At 52.3% G+C, this 25,142-nt stretch overlaps 1 protein-coding gene across 1 annotated transcript in view; it reads left to right on the top strand.

The window, feature by feature from the left end:
- Positions 1-21,727, top strand: part of LOC132478073 (protoheme IX farnesyltransferase, mitochondrial) — a 112,138-nt gene extending 90,411 nt beyond the window's left edge. The window contains 2 exon segments of the mRNA XM_060080831.1: positions 7,255-7,487; positions 19,924-21,727. Coding sequence (XP_059936814.1) covers positions 7,255-7,487; positions 19,924-20,327 — 637 coding nt within the window. The 3' untranslated portion in view covers positions 20,328-21,727.
- Positions 21,728-25,142: the final 3,415 nt, after the last annotated feature.

The following is a 25,142-nucleotide window of genomic DNA, read 5'->3' as shown; positions in this document are numbered from 1 at the left end:
TTTAAATAAGTCCTGTATTTAATAACTCTGTCTCGTATCACCTGTTCTTTCTCGTGCAGCTGATGTTGCAACTTGAGAGTTCATAGTACTTGTGTTTGTTTAACGTCTGTCTTCCTTTCTAGACTAAACTCTGCTCTCTGTCTTGTTCACGGCTGCTGTACCCACACCTAGTGTAGCGGCTGGCTGTGTAGGCAGTGAGAGATTTGAATGAATAATGAATGAACACCTTGAGTGAGCACTCTTAAGTGCTTTATTTACATTATTGCATTTAACTCATAAGCAATTCTATGGCATAAGTGTCTCCCATTTCACAGATGAAGGAACTGAGGCCAGCAGGTTAAGTAATTTGCTCCAGGTCACATAGCTCCATGGGGTAAAACCCCTGCCTTCCCCGTGGTCCTGTTACCGAGCCTTATGTGTAAGCCAGTTTGACTCTGGTTGCAATCTTGCCATCAAAAGAGTCCTAATACAACCCTTACTTTACAGTTGAGGAAACTAAGGACCAGAGAGGTTAAATAATTCGCCCACTTTTATATAGATAGTTAACATCAGAGTTCTCATGAGAGAACTCAGAACCACCTGATTCCTGTACAGCATGCTTAGTTATGCCATATACAGAAACCAGAATGATAATATGAATAAAGAGTATCAAAGCATTTTCAGAAACATTTTTGTTGTGGAAACGTTCCATGGGACACAATGGTAGAGCACACTGAACCCCAGGACACCCATCACCCAGAATCAACAGTTATCAAGACTTTGCCACCCTTGCTTCATCCCGCCCTTTCAGTGGCCAAAACACGTTAAGCCACATGACTAGCTTAGATTCAAGGTCTTTGGAACAGAGGGGTCGAGGGATACCGCTGAGTTCCTGCGTTCGCTGATGGCAGATCTAGTTCACAGCGCTGAGTGCTTTCCACTGCAGTGACGTTTATGTAAAGACAAGTGAAAGTGGGTGACTTACCAGGCCAGCACAGTCAGCACTGGAAGCAGAACAAGGGTGCAGGGTTCTGTCGGCTTAGCCTGCGTCAGCTTGGCCAGACGCAGGCCAGGTAGGACCAGCGTCACGTTGGTGATAGTGTCGCGGTGGGTCTCCAGATCACCTGGGTTCCTAACAAGTTCCCAGGTGATGCTGCTGTGACTGGTCCAAAGACCACGCTCACGACAGAACCACAGGTGCAAGGGGTCTGCCAGCAGGTCCCAGCGAGACCTTCTCCCTTGGGTCACCCCAGCCCAGGGAAACCCAAGGAAGCCTCCTGTTCGCCTTCCTTCTGGTCTTACCTCTAGAAATCAGGCCTCCAAGTACCACTTGAAGTGTGGATGAACTGCTAAGGAATTTAAGTGAGGAAAAAATGTCAACAAAAATTTTAAATAAAGGGAGAAATAATGGGGGGTGGGGGGGTGTCTCTCCCCAGGTTTGGGATACTTTCCAAAACCCATGAACAGGGAGACTAGGTGGGTTTTTTGATCAAGGGCTGAGCAGTATGATTAGTAGGAAGAGTACACTGAGTAATTGACCTAAAACAACAAGAAATCAGTCTTTGACAATATTGCCTTTCAGGTCTTTGAGATTTAATTCTGAGCACATTTTATGAGACTAAGGCAGGAAATCGTAGGTGTATAACCGAGATGAGAAAGGAGTGCGCTTTCCTAATCGTTTTCTGTATCAAAACTAGATCTCTTTATTAAAACAGCTACACTTAAGCAACTTTAATATCGCTATGATATTTAAGGATTTCACGGTAAATCCAACTTGAAAAAATAACCCAGATACCACTTGATGTATTTCCTCTTTATTCTTGCTCGTCCTCTTCCTACTTCCAGCTTCAAAAAGAGCCCTTCGCTTCTTTTACTGATGTATTTTCACTGTGTGCAAAGATTCTAACCAAAACCCTGTGGGTCACCCTTCGTTTACTTAACTCTTTTATTCTGCCTTATTTGAAACAAGGCTTCTGTTAACTTCCAAAGGTATGTAAAATGTAACAAAAGTGATCAAAAAAGTCAACAAAAAGGAGACATGGGAGAGACAAGGAGAGGCAACAGCAGGAGCTAATGAAACGGCGGCGCGATCGCCCTGGGGTCAGCCACCACCGAAGGCCGCCCGGAGGAGGGGGCCCGGCCCTGCTGCCCTGCTTTACCCACCGTGGGTTTGAGGGTCTGGAAGGTAGACTACGGCTACTGGCTACCTGAGTGCTGTTTCTCTCAACTGAGCATTTGATAAAAATAGTGCAGTGGGGTGATCGTGATTCATTTTCCTCAAAAAAACGCCTAATAGGGACCTCTCTCATGTGGGGAGTGAATGCTGGCCCTGCTGGCAGGCAGGGGGCTCCTTCTCAAAAGCAGATCTGATCGTTTCCTTCCCTGATTTAAGAAGCAGAGGGAGCTACGTGGACTCTGCATCTGCCCAGAGACCTCCCCATGGCCCTCCCTACCTCTGCTCTCTGACCCCTCCGGCCCCCAAAACACACTGCCCCACCCTTTGCCTGCCTCCCATCCGTCCATCAGGGTTTGGCTTCAACATCCCCCGAACTTCCCGTGTCTGCTCCACACCTCCGCTCACACTGGGTTCCTGCTCCCAGAAGGCTCGCCCCTCACTTGACTGTTCAACCTGTTTCACTGTCTCCCACTCTGGGATAAGCACCCCCAGGATGAGGACCATGTCTGTCTTGCTCACCGTATTACATCTCAGGTCTGTCCTTTCTTTCAAAGAAATGGAGTGCTTCCCAGTCGTTTCCACGTCAGGGAATGCAGTAGGAAGTTAGGCCACGTGGGCAGTGGGGTGAACTGAAGGAGCTGTGAGCCCACAGGAGGCTGCTCCCAGCGGAAGACCCCAACCCCCCAGCCCCCTGCAGCCCCCAGAAGTGAGAGCATCAGTAAGTGGTATTAGACCAGCACCCCCCACGTACCAGTTAGAGGGTGAACCCCGGGTTACCTGAATGAGCCCGCAAGGAAACCCGAGTACAGGTCCTCGTTCCGAGTCTCAGTTTCTCATCTGTAAAATGGGGATAATACTATCTATCTCAGTAAACTTGTCTGACTTTATTCATTTTTGTTTTGTTTTCAATGCCGCCGTGCCCAGTGTTGATACAGGTTCTGGGAATAGGCTTTCTCATATACTGCTGGTGGGAGTGTAAACTAGTATAAACTCCCGAGTACAGGCTGGGGTACAAGTCAAAACCCCTAAAAATGTTCATGTCATCTGACTCAGTGATCTGGGAACTTATCCTCAGAATGTATCATAATCAGAGCTGTGAACAATGACCTGTCTATGAGATATTCATCCCAACATTATTTCTAATTAAAAACTGGAAAAATGCTGTGTCCAAAAAGACATATTGATTGAATTAATTGCGGTATATCCACGGAATAGGCCACTATGTAACTATTAATGATAATGGTGTGAAATAATTCTTAACTGCATAGGGAAATTATTAAGATATATTGAAAATAGAATAAGCAACAAAACCACAATTCACTGTGTTCTCAGTTTTTTTTTTTTCTTTTTTTAAAGAGCCAAGCAAAGCAATTCTTTCTTTCTTCATTTTTGGCTGCATTGGGTCTTTGTTGCTGCACGCGGGCTTTCTCTAGTTGCGGCGATTAGGGGCTGCTCTTCATTAAGGTGTGCGGAGCTTCTCATTGCGGTGGCTTCTCTTGTTGCGGAGCACGGGCTCTAGGCACGCAGGCTTCAGTAGTTGTGGTGTGTGGCTTCAGTATTTGTGGCACGCGGGCTCAGAGCACAGGCTCAGTAGTTGTGGCGCATGGGCTTAGTTGCTCCGCGACACGTGGGATCTTCCCGGACCAGGGCTCGAACCCGTGTCCCCTGCATTGGCAGGCGGATTCTTAACCACTGCACCACCAGGGGAGTCCCTGTTCTCAGTTATTTTTAAAGTAGATGTATCATTGGAAAAAGGCTAGAAAGCTATAAACCAATGTTTCTTTGAAAAGCTAATTTAGAATCTTTTGTGTGATTTTCTGCCCTTCCAAATTTTTGGAAATGAACATATGTTACATTTATGGGTTTTTTTCCGCCCTCTCTCCCTCTCTCCCTCCTTTCCTCAAATGTAGGGGGGAGAGTAAGTACTTCTTTTTTCATTTTTTTAAATTTAATTTTATTTTTTAAAAATTTTAATCGGAGTATAGTTGATTTACAATGCTGTGTTAGTTTCAGGTATACAGCAAAGTGAATCAGTTATACATATACAACTATCCACTCTTTTTTTAGGTTATTTTCCCATATAGGCCATTACAGAGTATTGAGTAGAGGTCCCTGTGCTATACGGTAGGTTCTTATTAGTTATCTATCTTATATATAGTAGTGTGTATATGTCAATCCCAGTCTCCTGATTTATCCCTCCCCCCCTTATCCCCTGGTAACTATAAATTTGTTTTCTACATCTGTGACTGTACTTCTGTTTTGTAAATAAGTTCATTTGTACCCTTTTTTTAGATTCCACATATAAGTGATATCATATGATATTTGTCTTTCTCTGTCAGTATGACAATCTCTAGGTCCATCCATGTTGCTGCAAAGGGCATTATTTTGTTCTTTTTTATGGCTGAGTAACATTCCATTGTATATAAGTACCACATCTTTATCCATTCCTCTGTTGATAAACGTATATGTTTATGAAAAATAAAGCACATGAGTATAAACTTCACAGAATTAGTCAATGGGGCACTTTTACCCACAACATGAGCCGACCCCAGGCTCCTTGGACCAGGAAAGAAATGGGTTCCCTGAGTATCTGGGTGCTGAGAATGATCATCCCTACCTGGGTGGATGTCCTCATTTTTGTTTACATGGTTTGTCAACCTACCCAATTTTCATTCGTGACCCTGAGCACGGATTTAAACACCAAACTTGAGTCTCATGATTTTCTGTGATTCCGACAAAGGTCAGAAACTAAACTTCCACGTAAAATCGCCTATCTCAATAAATTAAATTCACGCTCACTTTTGTAAAAGGGCTTTTTATAACACTAATAAATTTGAATCCAACTGGCTTCCACAGTCCTTGGAGAAGGAGTGAACAGCCTTTTTTTTTTTTCCCACAAGGTCCAATTCAGGAAAAATAAAAATGTTTATGAGCCACATTTTTCTTCCACTCAAATAAAACTAGCTTTTCAGAGTCCCACAGGGGGAAAAAAAAAATCTGTTCTTTTAAGCTATAAAGTACCTGATTGAAAGAAGAACAGCAGTTACAATTTTTGCACTGCTTCTCAGCCATTTCAGTTCTACTTTCTGGACCAATGTGAGAGGTGACCCCAGACGTCTTCCTCCCTGTGCCCCTGGAAAACTGTGTCTGCTCTACAGGGAAGCTAGGTGGTCCAGGTCACATGGTGTGTATCACATGGTGTTTATCCAGGTCACAGCAGAGAGAAATCTGCTTCAGTAGGTGTGAGGGAGAGAGTTGGGGCCGATAGGAGAGGGAGGGATGGGGAAGTCAAGGCTAGTTTGGGTTTGGAGGGGATGGTCAGAACTTGGAGAAATGTGAACAAGGCCCTTGACGTGAGGATGTGGCTCAGTGGAGGGAGAAGGTGAAAGACAGGGAGGGGATTACACAGGAGCAAACCTGGAGCGTTTGCCTTTAAAAATGAGAGAGAAAATGGGAGGAAGAAGTCAAGATGAAGGTATCCATCACTCTTAGTAAGAGGGAAGGATGTCTGTTGAGGGGTTGAGGGCTGGAGGGGGTCTGGGACCCTGAGAAGCAGCAGAGGAGTTGCCACCATCACGCTGAGGACCAGGAAGGGAGAAGAGCCCCGGCTGAGCCCCAGCGCGGTGGGCCGTCGGGTGGGAGTGTTGGAGGGGGGCCAGAGCAGCTCGAGGGCCTGTGGGAGGCGTCACGCGTACACGATGTAGAAGAGGTGGCGGAACAGGATGGAGATTCACCCCCGGGGCTGAACACGCGCCGAGTCTCAGGAGTGGTTCCTGGTTCTTCATCCGCGGCGCCTTGACAACAGCAGACCCCTTGTATGGTCTCTCTTTCCATCAGGACTCCCATTTTGCTGGGTTCCAACTGTGGGCCCAGGGGGTCACAGCCTGGGAGGAAGGGGTCAGTGCCGGTCCCCACATCAGAGTGGGAGCCAGGATTCTGCAAGGGCCCTTCCCCCTTCATGGGCCCCCGCCCCGAGGTCCCCTGGTCTCCAGCCCGTGGGTTCCCCGGCCCTCCTCGCAGATCGACTTTTTCCTCGAGGGACAGGCAGGCAGTGTCAGGGACATGGCCGCACCCACACGCGTGCCTGCAGGGACGCGAGCCGGCCTCCCTAAAACCAGAGCCTCCTCGGAGCTGCACCCGTGACGCCTGCGTCCCCGTGGGCATGTGCTGGGGCCTGCGAGTGAGCCGTGGCTTCTCCAAGGAGGAGACAGGCTCAAGCGCCCTCCTTAGGTTTCTTCAGGGGAGTAAAGAAACATGCAGATGGGCAGGGACTAGTAGATGCATTTTGTCCACAGGCTTCGAAAAGGCTTCGAAAGGCTTCGAAAAGCCTTTCACAAGAGGCCCCAGGAAGTCCACTGTATAAAGCAGGCTCTGTTGAGAACCAGGCTTGCGGTCATCTTTGGCGCTGTAGACTTTTATCTGACAATTTACGTATAGGGCGTTGTGCCACCTCTTTTGAAAGCTGTGTGTCCATAAACCACGGTCTGGCTGGGCAGCGCGATCACCACGGGCGGCCCCTGGTGTCTCATTGCTGGCACAGAGCTGGTGCCGTGCTGAGCCTGTAATTTATTACACATAGTGGTACTCAGACACACTGTCCTTATGCATTAGTACTAACTGGGTGATGTTTTTAAATAAAGAATAAGTAAATGAACAGAACTGCTTCCAGAAGTAAGATACTGGTTTTTGCCCAAACCCTAAATCCTGGGTTCCGAAGGGTTCATCTGTCACGATCACTTAACTTCCCACCAGCTGTGCAGCAGAACCGTGTGCAAAGCAGGTGCCGTGTCGGGCAGCCCTCGCGTCAGCCCTGGGAGGAGGGGGCGGTCACTGCTGCTCAGGTGAGGACAGGGAGGCCGGGACATCCCGCGGCCTCCACTCTGTTCACTTCGTTAGTCCCGGCTGGCAAAGCCAGGAGGAGCAGCCCAAGCTCCTGCAAGCCAGTCCCTCCTCGTTTTAAATGTCATCCAGAGGATGTCCTGGTTCAGGGCAGAAGCCAGGCCAGCACCACCCCCCAGCTCGCTTCCCTGTACCTGTGCCCCACGTCGTGATTGTCTGGAGCTGAAAGTGATGGTTCTGTGTCCCCTGCTCTCTTCCAGCCCATTGCTAGCTGTGTCCTTTGCCACTTGCTGTGCAGTTCCGGGAGTTGCCCTTCTGACCTGGGGCGTAAATCCACTCACGGGAGCTCTGGGGCTCTTCAACATTTTCCTGTACACCTGCTGCTACACCCCGCTCAAGAGGATCAGCATTGCCAACACGTGGGTGGGAGCCGTCGTGGGGGCCATCCCTCCCCTCATGGGCTGGACTGCGGCCACGGGCAGCCTGGATGCTGGTGAGTGTCTCAGCGTCTCTCCACAGACCCGGGGCCTGGGTGCTGGCCCCGCGAGCTCAGGGGCTCTTGCATGCGCTAACACCGCTGGTCAGAGGCCACTTCCTTCCCTGAGCTGCGGTACTTGGTGGTAGATGCCATTCTATTCGGTACCAATCCTTTGGCAAGTGTGCGGTTGTGGCCATTGGAAGTACCGAGTGCGGAGCTGCAGGGAGACCGTGTCAGCGTGGCTTCCGGGTGAACAGATGCTCTCACCATTAGGGAAGGGCTGAGAGAAAGCAAAGGGCAACAGGTAGAATGAGAAGGTAGCACCTGAAAGTCCGGAGCCAAGGCAGGCTTGGTGCCTTGTGGGGTGGGTCCCGATCCTGGAGGAGGTGTCCGGGCCAGCCCGGGCACAGCGATGCTGCCTTGTCAGCAGGCCTCCTGCACCAACTCTTCGCTCTCCCAGAACCAGACTATTTTCCCCTCTTAGGAGAGGACAGACTATTTTCATTAGTTTCTAATTTATTTTTATATGATTTGCTTACATTTTTCATGCTGTCTACAATAAAACCATTGAAACATTCCTCCAGTTTTTTGGCTGGGATGTCACAAGTAAATTTGTGGGGTGAAAATAGCTCCTTTTTACCATCTGTAAGGGAAGTTTCACAGTCTAATTAGTCAAGTAATTAGTGTTTTTCACCGACGCTTAGGAAGGAAGTGGTGAGGTTTCCTGCAATATATGTAAGTACATATTTTTCACATAAGCGATCAAAAGGCTGTTGACCATAAACCGTTGCCCTAGAAGCCACGTTTCTGAAACGTTTTCGTAAAAGCTCTTACGCTCCCATTTGGAAGCTGACAAAGGGGATTGCACCTTTACCAGGATTGTCTCTTACGATGGCTTTAATATCCTGTAAATGTTGGCAGTTTCATGAATCTGCGAATATAATATTCTGAAACGTATGTGCTCGTTTGTTCTGTGATGAGCCTGAAACCAGTCTCCTGCGAGCGGGAGACGGCATCAGCCCCTCCGTGAAGGGCTCGGCCCTGGGGGAGGGGGCTTGGGTTTGGGGCGCCCCCGCCCTTAGCTGGCTGCCCTTCAGAACCAAACCTGACCTCCTTACGTGGTGTCTCCTCGCCTCCCACCTGGGACTGGAAAGCCCCTTCTCATGGAGCTGTCATGAGGATTTGCTGACTTGCTAATCATAAAGCTGGTGTTGATTAGTACAGATGAAGGAAGGTCGTGAGATTTGATTCACTGGCAGAGTCTGAGCGGTTCCCGCTTGTTCCCTGGCCGTTGTTTTGGGACAGGCAGATGCCTCCCGGCTTAGGGGGAAAGAGCACTGGGTCCATCAGCGATCTGTGTCTTGGGTGAGGGAAGTGGGAGGGAAAGCAGGGCTCTGGCATCCCTGGACAGGAGGACGCATGAGCTACCCCCCCCCACCCCCCACCCCCGTTTTCAGTTGTAAATTTAAAGAGCCACCTGGGCACAGCCAAACCTCCTGGTCAGATTCCTGCTGTTCAGGTCAGCCTGGATCCCCACCCTTGGCCCAGCTCGCCGCCCCCTGCTGTGCCCTCCAGGCCTTTCCAGTCACCGCCCAGACACTGGAGAGCAAGCAAGGCGCTCCCAGGCTCTGCCTCCCCGCCCCCCGCCCCGCACTGTGCGCTGTTCCCATCCATGGCCTCCTGCCTAAGCCCTTGGGATGCCTGCTCCAAGCCACCTGCCTGCCTGATGGACACAGCCCAGACCCTGTTCAGTTTCCTCAAACCTGTCACAAGGAACAAGGCACCAAAAACTACCTTTTCTGTCCAGGGAATCCCAGCCAGGGCCAGGGTCAGGACCAAGTGTGACAGCCCCAGGTATCGCTTGGAGGTATGTGAGGGTTGTCCAGTCCAGGGCCGTGGAGAACTCAGTCACCTTTGTCATGCAGGGTCCTCGGACCCAGGTTCTTGCTGAAGGCTGGAGGCCCCTGGCAGTTTCCTGCGTAGAGCTTGGGCTTCAGCATGTGTTCGAGCTGCCTCCCCCGGAGGCCAGAGAGAGAAGGAGCTTTTCAGGTCCTCCCACTTAGCACGCACATCCAGGTGGAGCCCTTATTTGTTCAGCCACAGTCCGGATCTGGCTAAACTGCTAATGGGCATATTTAATTTTTTTTTTTTTTTAATTTGAGGTATAGTGTTTCTGCAATCCAAAGTTAATCATTTGTATACAAACTCATTAATGAGGAACAGCTCAGGGCCAGGCTGTACCTTTTATAGGTAGCGGCCTGAAAATGCACATTTGTCTTGAGAAACGAGACCCTTCATCTACCTGAACTGACCTTGGTGTAAAGCAGAGCAGCCTGAAAGGTTTGTATAGCCGCAAAAAGAAGGTCCTTCTGCAGTTTTTGTGATTGACTTCTATTATATCCCTTTTGTATAAATCTTGAAGGTGCATTGTGGGGCACACGTGACAACAGGGTCTACTGCCCCCAGAATCCTTAATTACCACAGATCAAATCACACACCCAAAGCCTTGTGAGGTTTATATAGAAAGAGGAATGCTACTTTAAATAATGCTTGCAGTTGCTTCAAAAGTTTCAAAACATTAATTTGATAGGTAGAGCCAACTTCAGCTAAGCAGTAGATCTTTGAATGAATTGAGTAAATGAAATAATGGATGAATGAAACAGTGAATAAGTAGCTTCCGTTTTAAAGGTGAAAAAACTAAGGTATTCCAAGGTCAATCGCCAGATATATATTGAGCATCACCTATGAGTACAGAAGGAAATGACACAAAGAAATAAGGCAGAATCTGAGAGAATGTAGTTGAAAGATTTTTATTCTTGGATTTTAGGGACTAAGTCGGCTATAATTTTATATAGTTTTATCATCTTCTAGAACTGCACTTTGTGCTATGGCAGCCGCTAGCCAAAGTCCAACACGATGGTGCTCAAACTTTAGTGCATATCAGTCACCTGGATGGAGGGCTTGTTAAAACTCAGGATCCTGGGCCCTTCCCCCAAAGTTTCTGACTCAGTGGGTCTGGGGAGGTGCCTGAGAGTCTGCATTTCTAACAAGTTCCCACATGATGCTGATACCCCTGGTCCAGGGACCACATTTGAGAACTGCCAATCTGAAAAGGCAGAACCAGCGAGCACTCTTGCTGTTAGAATGCCCTGGAAATACCGAGGGATTTGGGCCAAGGGCGTGGCAGATGGTATTATCAGAGATGCGCTAACAGTGTCATCTGTATTATTCACCGAGGTTGTTGTATCTCTTCTGGGTTCTTATCTTAGGGGACGTGTTTGTTTGAAGGAGCCCTTCTGAGAAAAAACAGCCAGCAATGTTTCCTTTCTTCTGTGGTATCTCCAAACCATCTTGTCTTTTTTTTTTTTTTTAGTTTCTGCTTTATAACAAAGTGAATCAGTCATACATATACATCTGTTCCCACATCCCTTCCCTCATGCATCTCCCTCCCTCCCACCCTCCCCATCCCACCCCTCCAGGCGGTCACAAAGCACCTCCAAAAACCGGTCACTGTGGTGCAGCCATGAGGAGAGAAGTGTTTGGAAAACTCTGTTGAGCTTGCTGCTGGGGAGGGAGGGGGAGGTGGGTGACAGAGGCCCGCTCGTCTCGCGCCTTCCCGAACCGTCCCCCCAACCGCTACTGCATGCGGGGTCCTGAGAGATACAGGGTCACTGAAACCCAGTCCCAGTTCTCACTTGTGTCTCATGTCTCAGAGTCTTCAGGAAGAGGCAGGCCGGTGATCAAGTATTTCCCTGAGCAGAGAGCTTTAGCGGGCGCTCCGGGCTCTCCTGAATTGGCCCCCAAATCGGTCCAGGAAGACTTCGGAGCCGAGTGACTTCTGAGTTAAGTCACGGCCCGTTTAGTTGAGGAGGGAAAGTGCTTTCCAAGAAACGGAAAGTGTGTGCACAGGGGTTGGTAGGCATGCGAGTCTACACAGACCGAAATCCGTGCCTCCGTCCCAGGATGCCGCATACCAGCCCCGGCATTCATTTCAGTCGCCGTCCCCCTGACCAGGTGGACTTGGGCTGAAGCCCTTTCCTGGGGCTTGGTAGACATTGGTTATGAGTGGAGGGGCAGCAGCTCGGGACCGTGTGTGATGGGGATCCTGAAGCCTCACCTTCAGGGTCCTGCCTCGAAGGACCTGACTCTGGTCGGGAGGAAAGATACCAGATCTGTAGCTACAGAAAACCGCGTGCTTCCCAGACGGCCGACAGAGTGAAGAAATGCAGTGTTCGGAAGCACCCTTCTTAGCATCTAGATCTTTCTGTGGTTTTTGTAGTGGCTACGGGGCCAATCAAGACCTCCAGGGCACCGAGCACGGAAGAGATGGTGCTGCCTTCCCGCCTCCAGTAAAGATGTGAAACATAAGACAGCCATGGGGTTCTGATTTCTTTTCCCCACAACAGCATTGTTGTTGTTGGTTTTGTTTGTTTTTACCACTAGTGGAAAAGAATTTCTCGCTGTTCTAGATGCCCCAGTGGTGTGGGTCCAAAGCCTGTGCTTGATGTGACCCTTCAGAATCCAGCTCAGTGTGGGTGGGCGAGTGAGGCTGGATTGGTGGGCAGGGGGAGGGGGTGAGGTGAAGACAAACAGACTAACGGATGGAAATTGTAAAAGCTAAACAAACATTAGGTGTTCTTGGTGTTTGCTGCTTTGTAGCTGCACAAAGAACTGTGAACAGCTAGCTCTTCTCTCCCAGTGGAATTTTTGTTTCAGAGGGTGCCAGCCCCAGCCAGGGCCCAGCCCTGAAAGTGCTCTTTGTGTCAATAGAGGTGATCATTACAGTGGAATTTTCTCCTGTGTCCATTCTCCTCTGAGACCCAGGCTTAGACCTTTCCTCCCACCTGCCTAATTACTTTGCTTTTTGAGGGTGGGGGGTGCTTAACTGCTGTTAGCAGAAAACATTAAAAATGCTTAGCAACTAAAACTCAGGAAGGCCCAATAAGAGGGCTGGCTCATGGTGCAGCCAGCTCGCTGCCTTATGAACGGAAATGCTTGCTTTGATTCTGCAGGCAGTGGCCAGCAAGGAGACAAGTGACCTGCACGCCCTGGGGAGGGGTCTGGGGTGGGGGGTGCACCGCGGATAAGTGCCCGACAGCAGATGCTCCTGCTTGGCCCGGCCTGGAGCCGCACATGGTAGCCTCTCAACAGCATTCGCCTCCAGAGATGGTCTAGTTTATCCCGAAGGCTTCGGGTTCAAGTCCCTTCCCCCTTCCCCATGCCAAAGCCACCTCTCTTCCCATCACCCCCATTTCTTAAAAAGGCTCAGGTTCTGTTTTATTATTTTCCTATATTTGAATAAATCCCCGGTCTTGGGTGTTTATGGCATGCTTCTGGGTGACTCCCTTGAGGAGATTTGTAAATGGCCTTTGGTTTGTAATTCAGATGTTGTTGTGTGGTCAACATTAATTATGTCAGCCAACATTCAGTTGAATGTTACAAATGAGGACTCGGAGAGACGGACTCTTATCAGGAAGTGACATTTGACAGATGGATGGTTCTAGTAACAAAAAGAGAATGAGTTTTTTAGCCTCAGCTGGTAAACTACAAAATGTTAAATACTGTTTCACTTTATTTACCTCCTTTATTCTGGGATGAGAAGGTAGAACAGAATTTACTCACTCATTCATTCCACAAATATTTATTGAGGGCTTACAAGTACCAGGCACTGTTTAACCCAAGCCCTTTTGAAGATTTCCTTTAAAACACTGCCTCACTTTGAAATCAAACTCGAAAACAAGTAAATTCCTTTTGTGTGAAATTTTTCCATAACTAGTCTTAGAGCTTGAGATTGATTAAGATAAATGACATTTCTAAAGACAGAGTGACCAAGAGACATTACAGGAACATTAGCAAACCAAACGATATTTAGAGCCCTCTCCTCTTCAAAGACGAAGAAACAAAAGTCTGAGAAGGACCGTATGAGAAACACGCAGTGAGCCGGAGGTCGGCGGTGTAATTGGCGACCATTTGGCACAAAACGCGCCCGGCCTTGTCACCCCTGGGTCGCGTAGTGGGGCAGGATCACAGGAGCTGGAACACAGTAGATGAGGCCTGGCCCGCAGTGCACATTTAGTCAGTTCTGTTCAACAAACAGATTCATGCTCGGGTGATAAAGGGACAGACCTTCGAGGGTGAGCTGAGGAGTGGGGAGCAGGTGAGTTTCCTAGAGCACCCACAGAGGCTCGGAGCCCCCAGGGAAGCGGGGGGAGAAGGAGGGGAGGGGTCACCTTCCTCAGAGTCAGGGCTTTGTGCTGCCTCTGCCCCCGACTGTGCTTCAAATGAAACCTCGGGTGGCTCCGCATGGACGGTGGGGCGTGGACAGCGGGGGGGGGACCGTGGGGAGTGGACCGTGGAGGGAGGCAGGGAGAGCATCCCTTCTCCTCGCCTCGCCTCTTCATCATTCCCCAGTCACTGCCAGGGCATTCTTCAAGGGCAGGCGGCCATTGCCGACTCTATTTCCTATTTCCAGGGGACTTTTCATCTCCCCTTTGTCGCCATGCAGTTGATGAACTGGCCCCCCATCCTCTTCCCTTTCTCTGCGGCGCCCTGGAAGTTCACCACATGGGGGAGGCTGACCTGTCCCACAGGCGCCTCTGTGTTCACCCTCAAAAGAAGGGCTTTGAAACTGCTGACTATGAAGCTTTGGACTTGGCTGTGCTCCCCCAGCCAGCCCCAGTTTAAATGAGCACAACACCCCAAAGCTGCTGAGGGCCACATGGAGAGAGGGAGCCCACTGTCCACGGAGGGAGGACTGCCCGAGCCCAGCCCGGGCTTCGCTGGACCTGCGTCTCTCCTCCTTTTCAAGTCCCTGCATGGGCAGCGAAGGGCAGTGAATGGTTGGGGTCGGGGTGGGAAGGGTTGAACGTAAGCCCACCAGGCAGCAGAGAAAGCGAGCTGAAACCACTGAGCTCCATTCCAGAGGAGTGTGTTTTGGAAGAGCCCATACAGAGTCAGAGCTTCAACTTGGAGAGTTTTGTCTCCACTCTGTTGGGAAGCCATTTGGCTGGGATTGCCTTGGCTTTGTTTGCCAACAAAATGATGGAAGTACGCTACGGACCTGAGCAGAGGGGACAAGGGTGAGGGTCTCCGCCTGCCGGTGTGGCGTAGAGATGCTTGGGAGATGTTCCGAGAGTATTTTCCAAGAGTCACTGGGAAGACACTGGCTGGCCTTGCCTCACCTAAGGAGCCCCCCTAATCAGAGAGGGTGCCAGGAGATAAGGGTTCCCCTCAGCTGGTCACACACAGCACAGTCGACGAGCTCACCTCTGTTTTCTGTGTGTGGAGGGAAGGAAGTAAGGCCGCAGACACCTGGCCCTTCTCTGGAGTTGCCTCCAAGCTGGAATCATGGCATCACGATCTCAGGAAGTTGCTGTCCTCTGGAGAGTCCGTTTGCACAGATACGCCAACTATCTCACAAGTTTCCGTATCCCGTGTATTTATAGACCAACAGATATTTGATTAAAAGAAAGGAAGCAGACATTTCTTCTGGATACGATTAAACCAAGTATGTATGAAGATTCTGCAGACCAGTAGGAAAATGAGAAAACACACTGAAAAGAAGGAGAAAACGCATGGCTTGTGTGAATGGATTGAACCTCAGAGACCATCTTTGAATCTCAGTTTACATATCACTTCTTCCAGGAAGCCTTCCCTGACCTCTCCAGGGCCAACTGAGGTCTTGCTCCTGTGTGCTCCCCTGAAGCCCTGCACCGAAGGTGACATTCCTGGGCTGTGATCCCTTGTGTGTTGTCTCTGTCCCTGGCCAGACTCCAGAAGAGGCCTTGAGAGTAGCCGGTGCCTGCCCTATAGTGGGCAAACAGTAAATATTTGTTGTCACAGACCATGGGCCCAGTAAAAACAGACTGCTTTGTGGGGGTGAGGCTGAGGTGAAGCCTTTGAGTCAGGAAACCGAGGGCTTTATGTTCCTCCCACGAGGAAGGTGGGTTCCCCCAAGGCCCCTGGACTAATTCCAGCCTTCCTGTTCTAGCTCGCCTTATCTTGATGGAGACAGTCATTTGTTTTACATCTTTTACGGAGCCGAGGCCTTGCAGCCCATCCAGGAGAGCTGTGTGGGGTGGGGTTTTCTGATTACACTCCTTGAAGGCTAAGCTGTGATTTCTAAAGCTCTTTCATCTGTGACATGACCCAAACCCCTACCCAATTTCCTCTCCCAGAGAAAGCAGCATGCCACTCTTACGAAAGTGATTTTTTTAAATTATGTTATTTGAAGGAGAAGCGTAACTAAAAACGTGTATTGAGCAAAACAGAATACTCCAATTGGCACAGAAAAAAAGAGGGCTTTTGAGAAAGACAAGCAAGATTCCACGTGGGAGCCTGATGTCTTAACCGTTTCAAGCCTGGTTTCCTGGCCGAATTGGCTCTTTCTCGTCTATTGCAAGAGCAAAACAGCTCCTGAGCCCTGACTTACCTGTCCCCTCCCCGGTCTCTGCGTGATCCCTGATGCCATTCCTGTGGGGACACAGCTTGGTCTTGTCGGCCCCCCTGGGCTAGGGCTGCGCTCAAAGCCTCCGAGTGGCCTGGTGCCCCAAGAACCAGTCACACTGCCTCCTCTGTGCTGGCCTCTCTGACATCCAGAGATGGCTCTATTTTGCCATCGGAATACGAAGGAGAAGTCGCCTTCTGTCGCTCTGTTTTCCACTTCACTTGTACCCTTCCCTTCTGTCTTGGCTAATTCCCCAAGGGTGCTCACTGTCAAGAAAAATATTACCTGTGTGTTTGTAACTGAACAACCTTGTTTTGTTTTGTTTTTTTAAGGCACCAGCCTCGTACCTTAATAAGTGGGATTTCTCCTTCTAGCGAGCCTTCCTCTACTCTCCTCCACTGGTGTTCTGATGACCACCTGGCAGTCCCTTGTTACCGTTTTCAATTGCTGTTTGGCAACAGCTTTCTAGGAGAAGGTGCTGGTACGTGGTGCCAGCGGTGCTGAATAGCCTTGGGCCAGTTACTTAATCTCTCATCTATGAGGTGAGAACAGCTGTGCCTGTAGGAAGGTGCCGGGAACAGGAGAGCATGGACGTGATTCCCCTCCGCGGGCCTGCGTACAAGCCTCCAGGCCTTCGTGGGGACGGATGTCTGCTGGGCAAACCTAAAACGGCCACAGAGAGAACCTTCACGTCTCCACCATGAACCGTGAGGGTCCCCCCCGGAGGAAAAGGCATCAGTGTGTGCCACTCCAGTGCCCCCCAACCACCTGTCCCCTCGGTGGTCTCTGCCGCCTGTCCCCCCTCCCTGCTCTCCGCTGCTCTGGGGGAGATGCCCCTCCCCATCGGGTGTGCAGGTACCCTGAGACCCGGCCCCGCCCTTGCTGGCTGTCTCCTCACTCCCCCCTCCCCCGCAGCCTGCACGTCTCCCAGAGACATGACGAGTGCCTCTTCCCAGGATCAGTGCAGTTGAGACGTGGCTCTCGCACCACCTTTGGGGGCGCCTTCCCTGAGCAGCCGCTCCCAGGTCGCCCGCCCTGCCACCCTCTTTCGATTCTCCGAGTAGCAGCCCTCAGTGTCACCTGCATCGTGTGCGCCTCCCCCTGGACCCCGTGCAGGGCTCTGTCGCTTTGGCCGCTGCCTCTCTGGCCTCCAGGGTCATACCTGGTGGGTGGCTGACGCCATCCTCTGTTTGCCACCAGATTCAACAAATAGTGGCTGCTGCTTTTTTTTTTTTTTTTCCTGGCCCCGCGGCATGCGGGATCTTAGGTCCCCAGCCAGGGATCGACCCTGCATCCCCTGCAGTGGAAGCGCAGAGTCTTAACCACTGGACCACCAGGGAAGTCCCAGTAGCTGCTTCTTTTGCTGTTCAAATTGGAGTGTGTCTACATGAATGAAGGTATATATATATATGCTAGTTATAGATAGGGTTAAAATGGTCTGGAGGGGATTTGAAAGCCACCCTACCAAAATAGGGACCCTAAGGGCAAGTCTTTGCCTCCTGGGTTGGAAGGCTGATGAGGAGTTGGTTGACTCACAAATAAAGATCCAAAATGAAGAGCGGGTTCCTTCCTCTGATCCTCTCTGGCAGGTGCATGGCAGGACTTGGAGCCCACACTTACTTTCTGGAGGACTCTCAATGATTGGACTGTGTTCTCTCCTGGTGAGGGTCCTGTGTTAGCAGTCGCCGCCCCAGACCTCGCCCTGTTTTTTTGCACATTCCCACAGACGAGGGGCTCAGAAGATCTGCATCACCATCTAAGATAGGACAGCGGGTGCACATGCTCAAGCCCCCTGCAGGACAGTGCTTCCCAGGGTGGGTTCCAGTGGGTCCTCAAGCTCCCAGTTCTCGGATCAGGGGCCCCAGAGGCAGGTGAGGGTCTGAGACACAGGGAACCCCGAGTGCGTCAGCACGTCCGGGACCCTCCGAGGAGGAAGGAAGCAGGGGCAGTTGGTGGTCCTAAGGTTCACACATCAGTGCTGGAAACGGGGGTCTTGGGAATGGTTTTTGTGGAGCAGTTCTCTGTGCACATGGGCTCCGGGGCTGGGCTGGAGGACCCTTTGCCCCATGGTATGCAGCGCTTCTCTCTGGAGATGAAAGAAAGAGGAACAAACCCTCACGGAGTTCACATCCCGGAGGGAAAAGGAAACAGGTAATGACGGGACAGGTGGTTCACTCCGTGGGGGACGCATCACAGCCCAGACCCTCCTCACGACTTGCCATGTGGATGTCCCAAGGGTGTGTCAGACCGAACACACCGGAGTTACCCTCAGGAGCTGCCCTGCACGGCTTCCGGGTGTGTCCTCTAGGGCGCGGGGTCTCCAGGCACCCCTGGGCCCAGGAATCGCTCCCGACGCCTCCCTCCCTTCTCTGCACTCACGTCCTGTCACCTTTGCCTCCTTGGTCCCTCTCAGGCCCATCTCTCCTGCTGCACTGTCACCACCCCGATCCTCACTCCCCTCACCTCTCCTCTCCTCTCCTGAGTGATCCGTCCAGAGCTGCCTGGGCCCCTCCAGTGTGTCCTTTCACCAGGGCCCCTTTCCTCAGCCCCTCTCGCCACAGGCACACGTGCACTCTCACGCGTTAAGACCCCTCCACAGCTTTCTGCTGCTTCTAGGATGGAACAGTCCTTGGCGCCACCTTCAGAGCGGGGGTGGGTGGCCCTGCCCGTCCCTCTGGCTGATCCTGGAGCCGGGCCCCGCTGCTCTCTGCACTCCAGACACATGCCTGCCTTCTTTATTTTAATTTACTTTTTAAATTATCATACAGTAAAATCGACCGTGTTGTTTTGATGTACAGCTCTGTGGATCCTAACACACGCCCTAGTCTTCTTGTCCTGCCTTGACTGCCGCGCCTCCTGCCCGGGGGCCTTGATTACCTACCGCACTGGCCTGGTCACTCTTCCCTGGCGCAGACATCCTCCTCTAGACGTCTGCTCCGCTCCACGTGCTGCACCCCGTGCGCTGCGCCTCGGTGCCCTGCGCCCCCCTTGCACATGCTTCCGCATAGCCGCCGCGGGCCTCTGGATGCGCGGCTCTGGGGGAACTCGGCCCACGTGGCTTGGCGCTCACGCTGCATCCGCGGTGCCTAGGCCGCACTCGCCTCTCAGTGGGGCGCTCGGGGAACGCGCCCTGTGTGAGGAGAGGAGGAATGAACCTTCCGCTCAGGAATGGCTGCAGCTCCTTTCGGAGACCGGGCTCAGTGCCGCGGGGGAGCCGGGGTTGAAATCAGACGGGCTCCCGCTGAGTTCCTCCTTCACCTCTTGTTGGAGAACCTAGCATCATCTGATTCGTTTGCTTAATGAGGAGTATAAAACCTACCTCAAGTCCTGCAGTCGGATTAAGTGAGGTGACTGTAGAAGTCTTTGTTAGAAGGAGGCACTCAGTAACTGGCAGCCTTCACCCCACCGAGTTGGGGGGAAGATCCAGTTCCGGAGAAAGGGTGCTCAGGTGTTCACCTGTCCTGAGAAACCGCAGAGCCGCTGCCCCTTTGCCGCGTATTCAGGTTGCGCTGGGGAGTCCCCCGCCCTCCCTGCGGTGAGGGCCCTGCGCCCTGCCTGCTGCCCCCGTGTCCCCGGTGCCGCCTGAAAGGACTGTGGTTCTGTCGGTGCTGAGCGGGGAGCTGCCACCTGCCCGGATCGGCCTTCCAGCTCGCTGCCCAAGCCCCTCACTCGGGAGCCGGCTGGTGGAAACTGAGCTAAAAGCCCGGCCCAGAAGGCCGTCTGGGACTGGGCCTCCCCTGAACGTGTCACCTCCTTTGTTGTCGCGGTGTTGGCACCGCAGGGGGCGGGGGGCGGTCAGGTGCCACAGGTGCTCAGCCTTGTGGGAAGCCTCCCGCCCCCGCCCACCTCCATCTCCGAGCAGAGAGGGGAGCGCAGACGCGCGAGGAACCGAGGGAGTCCGGCTTGCGGGGTGGGAGCGTGCCGCCAGGGCCGGCAGCTGTCGGAAGGGGTGCCTCTGTAGATCTCTGATGACGGCGTGTCTTGCTTCCCTAAACCCCTGTGCAGGAGCGTGTCTTCTGGGAGGAATCCTCTACTCCTGGCAGTTTCCTCATTTCAACGCGCTGAGCTGGGGCCTCCGCGAAGACTACTCCCGGGGCGGCTACTGCATGATGTCGGTCACCCACCCGGACCTGTGCCGGCGCGTTGCCCTGCGCCACTGCCTGGCCTTGGTCGCAATGTCCGCCGCGGCCCCTGCCCTGGACGTCACCACGTGGACCTTCCCCGTCATCGCCCTCCCCATCAACCTGTACATTTCCTACCTCAGCTTTCGGTTCTACAGGGACGCAGACCGGAAGAGCTCCCGGAAGCTGTTCTTCTGCAGCCTCTGGCATCTGCCCCTGTTCCTGCTGCTGATGCTGACCTGCAAGCGGCCGGCTGCGCAGGGCGACGCGGGCGGGCCGCAGAGTTGACGGCAGACCGGCGCGTGGGGAGAAGCAAAACACATCCAGGGAGACGCACAGGGGTTTTTTTTTTCCCCCCTTTGCTGTTAGGCAAGGATATTTTGGTAATTCCAAAGCACCAGGAGAGAAGTCGCTGCGTTGAGAACAAGATTGTAAACTAATTTGGTGCTCAGTGATCACTCGACAACTCTTTCCACGGTGATATCCAAATGCTCCCCAAATAAGAATTGGGTTGGCTCTGCAGGTTTAGGTAAGGAGAGCATTTCTCTTTGAGGGTCTTTACAGAGCTCTTCCTCTAACCCCACCCACTTCGTCCTCCCCCTCGGGTAGAAGTGCAAGCCCACCTTCCTTTCTTAGCCCGTCCACACACACTTCCCAGCTGCCGACCGGGGTGGCCGGACGAGGTGCACACTCGCACTCTGGTATCTGTGGTTCCGTGGCCTCTGGTCCCTCGCCGGCTGTCAGAAGAAATGCAGGCTGCCAGTCGCAGCCCCCCTTCCTGTGAATGAGCCAGGGCCCCTGGGTCCAGCTTCCTCTGTCCCACACACATCCTCAGCCTCATCTTCCCTCAGAGGATAACGACACCAAGGACATGCTGCTGCCCAGCCTCTGCGGGAGGAATTCCAAACGGTTGTCTGGGTAATCTCAGACTGGACCACCCACCGCCCACCCTATCATGTATCAGCATTTCAGAAACTCCAGGGAATCAAAGGCATCTTTAAAGTTCACTTTAAAATATCCGAGGTGTCAGAGCGTTTCTTTCTGGAAGGGTCATGCTAGACTTAACTAGAAATCCCTCCGGCCCTGATCCATCTCGTCCTCTTTAGTCACTGCTGCGGTCATCAGCTCGGCTCAAGGCTGAGTGAGAAGGGAAATCAGAAAGGGGCCGGCCGGCCCACATAGCTCACATTCTTGTCCCTTTAGGGAGGAACACATTTCCATCCTGCTATCTTCTAAATTCAGAAATTAACCTCCGCACGTCCGGTGGCTTGGAGAGCCGGAAGCGGGAGCTGGACTCCGGATGGGGGTGCTTAGTGGGCCTGGGAGGCGCATGGGTCCCCACAGACAGGGGCAGCCTCCGTCACCAGCAGTCTCCTCGGCCCTCACATCCACCTGCTTGTCCACTGTCCCATTTGCCCGAAGGTCTTGAAGCTTAAAAGGATACTTTAGTTACTCAGTGCCCCGGAAGGAATCCATTTGGGAATTTATGCAACACTTAAACAGTGCCTGCAATAAGCCTGTTCTCTCAAAACTTTCCAAAGCGACTGCAGGTAGCATCTGATTTCTGTCTCCGGTTACCTGAAACATCACCTCTTGGCTGCATCCAGGTCGCACTGTGGGAACTGGCATGAGTGTGTCGGGTGGGGACATCCACAGCCCTCAGATTTGTAAAGCGAGTCGGTTCTCTTCCTGCTGCAATAAACCAGCAGCTCAAACCATAGTGCGTGTGGCGTCATTCCACTCCATCTCCGGTTCCTGGCGGAACCGATGACACTTGCCTCACTTTCATGAGCTGGGAGGAGAGCAGAACGCCCCAGCCGGGGATGTTTCTTATTGAGGGGGTGGAAGCAAGCAGCCTGCGCTCCCGAAAGAATCCGCCTGACACCCACCCTCTGCTCTGGATCACCCAGTCTCTCCCTTCCCCTCCCTTTAAAACCATCGCCCTAGAAATGGTCCTTGGGGCCTCTCTGACCTCCTGACTTGTCGTTCCCCGGCTCAGAAAATACAGTGCCCAGTGTGCAGTCTGCACAACAGATGATGTCTCAGCTCCTTGGTGCTCAGACCCCAGGATGAGAACCTTCCACGGGAACCCCTCACTGCTACCCCCACCTGCACCCCGCCGCCATGCTGCTTCTCACACCTCGCTGGGGCTACCCTGTGCTCAGACCACCACCTTCCCAGACCCCTGTCCCTTCATCCCTGCGGGAACGTGGAATTCACGCTTCCATAAGCCCCTCAGCCCTAGAGCCCAGACAGCTGCTCGGTCACCTGGGCTCCTGACGTCCCGGGGCTTCACCTCCACAGCCCGGTGTTCTGACCCTGACCGATGACCAGTAGCGCTTCCCGCACGGTGCAGACCGTGTGTTCCAAGCGTCCCCCGGCAGGTCTCTGGGAAATCCTGTCACCCCACTGGGGAGGCACGAGCACATGCAGAGGACCTCCCAGGGACCCAAGGTTACAGACAGGAGGGTCTGAGTTTGCTCATCCTGGTGATTCCCTGGCCATGTCAGGAGCCCAGCCTGGGACGCCCTGTCTGGACCTGATGTGCAGAGTTTCACTCAGCCTGTCAGGCCAGTGGCTGCAAGGACAGGACTCAAGCTGGGGGCCCTGACTCAGGTGGCGGGGGGCCACACGGGTAGGAGCAGAAGCCTGTGCTTTGAAACGGGATCGCACTTGGACTTTATTTCATAATATGGCAAACAAATGACAAGGAAAGGGGTCATGTCCAGTTTCCTTATTTAGCTTTTTAAGAAACATGATTCTTAACACAGTATTCCTTCTGACTCTGGGAAAATTGTACCAACTTCCTTTTAGTAAAACCACTGTATCCGTTGAGGATAAAACCAAATTTCACCAAAGCATCCGTCTCTGTAGGCCAACCGTGAGGGGGATGCTGATCGTTGCCTCTTCCCAGGATTGGTTTGTGTTTTCAAACATAAAAATAGGGTCTGTCTTGCCCAGTCAAAACACCTTTATTGCACTTTAAATACACTTTGAGTGCCCCACGCCCTGATGCTAGAGGGAAAAAACAAGGCTGTCGGAAACTGCTTTGCTCTGCAGATATACAGAGTTGAATTTCCTTCTGACCGTTTATTTTTTCTCAGTCCATCCTCACTCCTTTTGCTTTGATAAGAAAATAGCTAGGACTCAGCACTCCTCTGCCCGATGGCAATGCTGGGACCAGAGCAAAGCTTTTTCTGCTTGCTGACTCAGGTGTGATGGGGGTCTCACTTCTCTGAGTTCAGTTGGAGTCAGGGTCTCCGTCCTCTGACCTCCACCCACCACCCCCCCTTCCCAGCACACTCCTGTTACAGCAGGACACTTGTAACTGACGGCAGGAGGGACTCAGGGGAGAAAGGGTTTCGGGAAATGCCCTCTTGACCTTTCTAATGACATGCTCACAGCCCAAGAGATTTTGACTTAAAGAAGAACTGGGTTGGGATGTTGCCTTGCTTTTTCTCTGGAATCATCGGCCAGCTAGCGATCATCCACAAAGCTCTTCGTGTCCAGGGCGCGTTTTCTCCATCCGTCTTGTAGGATCAGTGGTGTCAACTGACAGGCAACTAAATAAAAAGCAAGTGGAGGGCCTCCCTGGTGGCGCAAGTGGTTGAGAGTCCGCCTGCCGATGCAGGGGATACGGGTTCGTGCCCCGGTCTGGGAGGATCCCATATGCCGCGGAGTGGCTAGGCCCGTGAGCCATGGCCGCTGAGCCTGTGCGTCCGGAGCCTGTGCTCCGCAACGGGGGAGGCCACAACAGTGAGAGGCCCGCGTACCGCAAAAAAAAAAAAAAAAAAAAAAAGCAAGTGGAAAACAAACAGGGTCCAGCAATCGACTTGACTGCTGCTCCACGGCACTTTTTCCCCAGTGTCTAGAGCAATGCTTGGCCCAGAGTAGGTGCTCAGTAAGTGCTTTTTTGAAATTATTATTTTCTTTATTTTTGGCTGCATTGGGTCTTCACTGCTGCACGCAGTCTTTCTCTAGTTGGGGCGAGAGGGGGCTACTCTTCGCTGCAGTGCACAGGCTTCTCATTGTGGTGGCTTCTCTTGTTGTGGAGCACGGGCTCTGGGTGTGCGGGCTTCAGTAGTTGTGGCACATGGGCTCAGTAGTTGTGGCTCGCGCGGGCTTAGTTGCTCCGTGGCATGTGGGATCTTCCCGGACCAGGGCTCGAACCCGTGTCTCCTGCATTGGCAGGCAGATGCTTAACCACTGTGCCACCAGGGAAGCCCCTCAGTAAGTGCTTTTTGAGTGAATAACCCCATCTGGGCTACGAGAGGCCCCTGTGGTCAGAAGCACAGGGTCTGCTAGCCCGGGATCAAGAAGGAACTGATTCGGAAAGCTGTTCATAACAGGCGGATTCGTGAGAGAAAATGGCTTGTAAACCATCCTTATCCCACTGCTGGGACAGTCCCCGTTCCCACCCCACCTGCAGGACAGTCCAGGGCTGCACCGACCAGAGGGCCCTCCCCTGCTTCCAGACCAGCACCCACAGCTTCTCTTGTTTCTGGATCTCCCTTCTCTGACTTCAGACTATCCCCCCAACCATTCCTGCTGTGTCTCCCGGGGCACCTGTCAGTGTGCAGCCTGCGGGTGTTGCTCACCTGTCCATGCACCATCTCCCTGCCCCACCATCAGATCCTAAGCCCAGTAAGGCAGAAGCGTCTGCTTCTCATTGCTGGATCCACGGGCACCCAGAATAGAAGGGACTTGGGAGTGACCACGAGGCGGGTGCTCCGTCAGTGAGCAAAGGAATGAATGGGTGGCTTTAAGGCAGGCGCTGGGGCTGGAGGAACACTTGTCTCGGCTCCATTGGGACCAGCACGGGGTTGGGGGAGGTGAGTAGGGCACACGCCCCATGTGACTGAATCCAGGGCAGACGCAGCTCTCGACCTGTCTTGTGAAGAAAACAGCCAGAGTCGAGCCAAGATGGTTACTATCAGCCTTCCTGATGTTACTCAGTCTTTGTTTTCCAAAGTGTGGTACATTTGCGCCCTTTCCTGTGTCTTCAGGGCTGTCTTGGCTCAATGACGTAGCAGCAAGGAGTTCTTAGTCAAGTCGGCTTCTTGGCCACAATTTTTCTTGCTCTCTCTTTTTGCTTTTGCAAAT

This window comes from Mesoplodon densirostris, chromosome 18 (genome assembly GCF_025265405.1).
Source record: "Mesoplodon densirostris isolate mMesDen1 chromosome 18, mMesDen1 primary haplotype, whole genome shotgun sequence".
Classification (NCBI taxonomy): Eukaryota; Metazoa; Chordata; class Mammalia; order Artiodactyla; family Ziphiidae; genus Mesoplodon; species Mesoplodon densirostris.
This window is presented reverse-complemented; position numbering and strand designations above follow the sequence as displayed.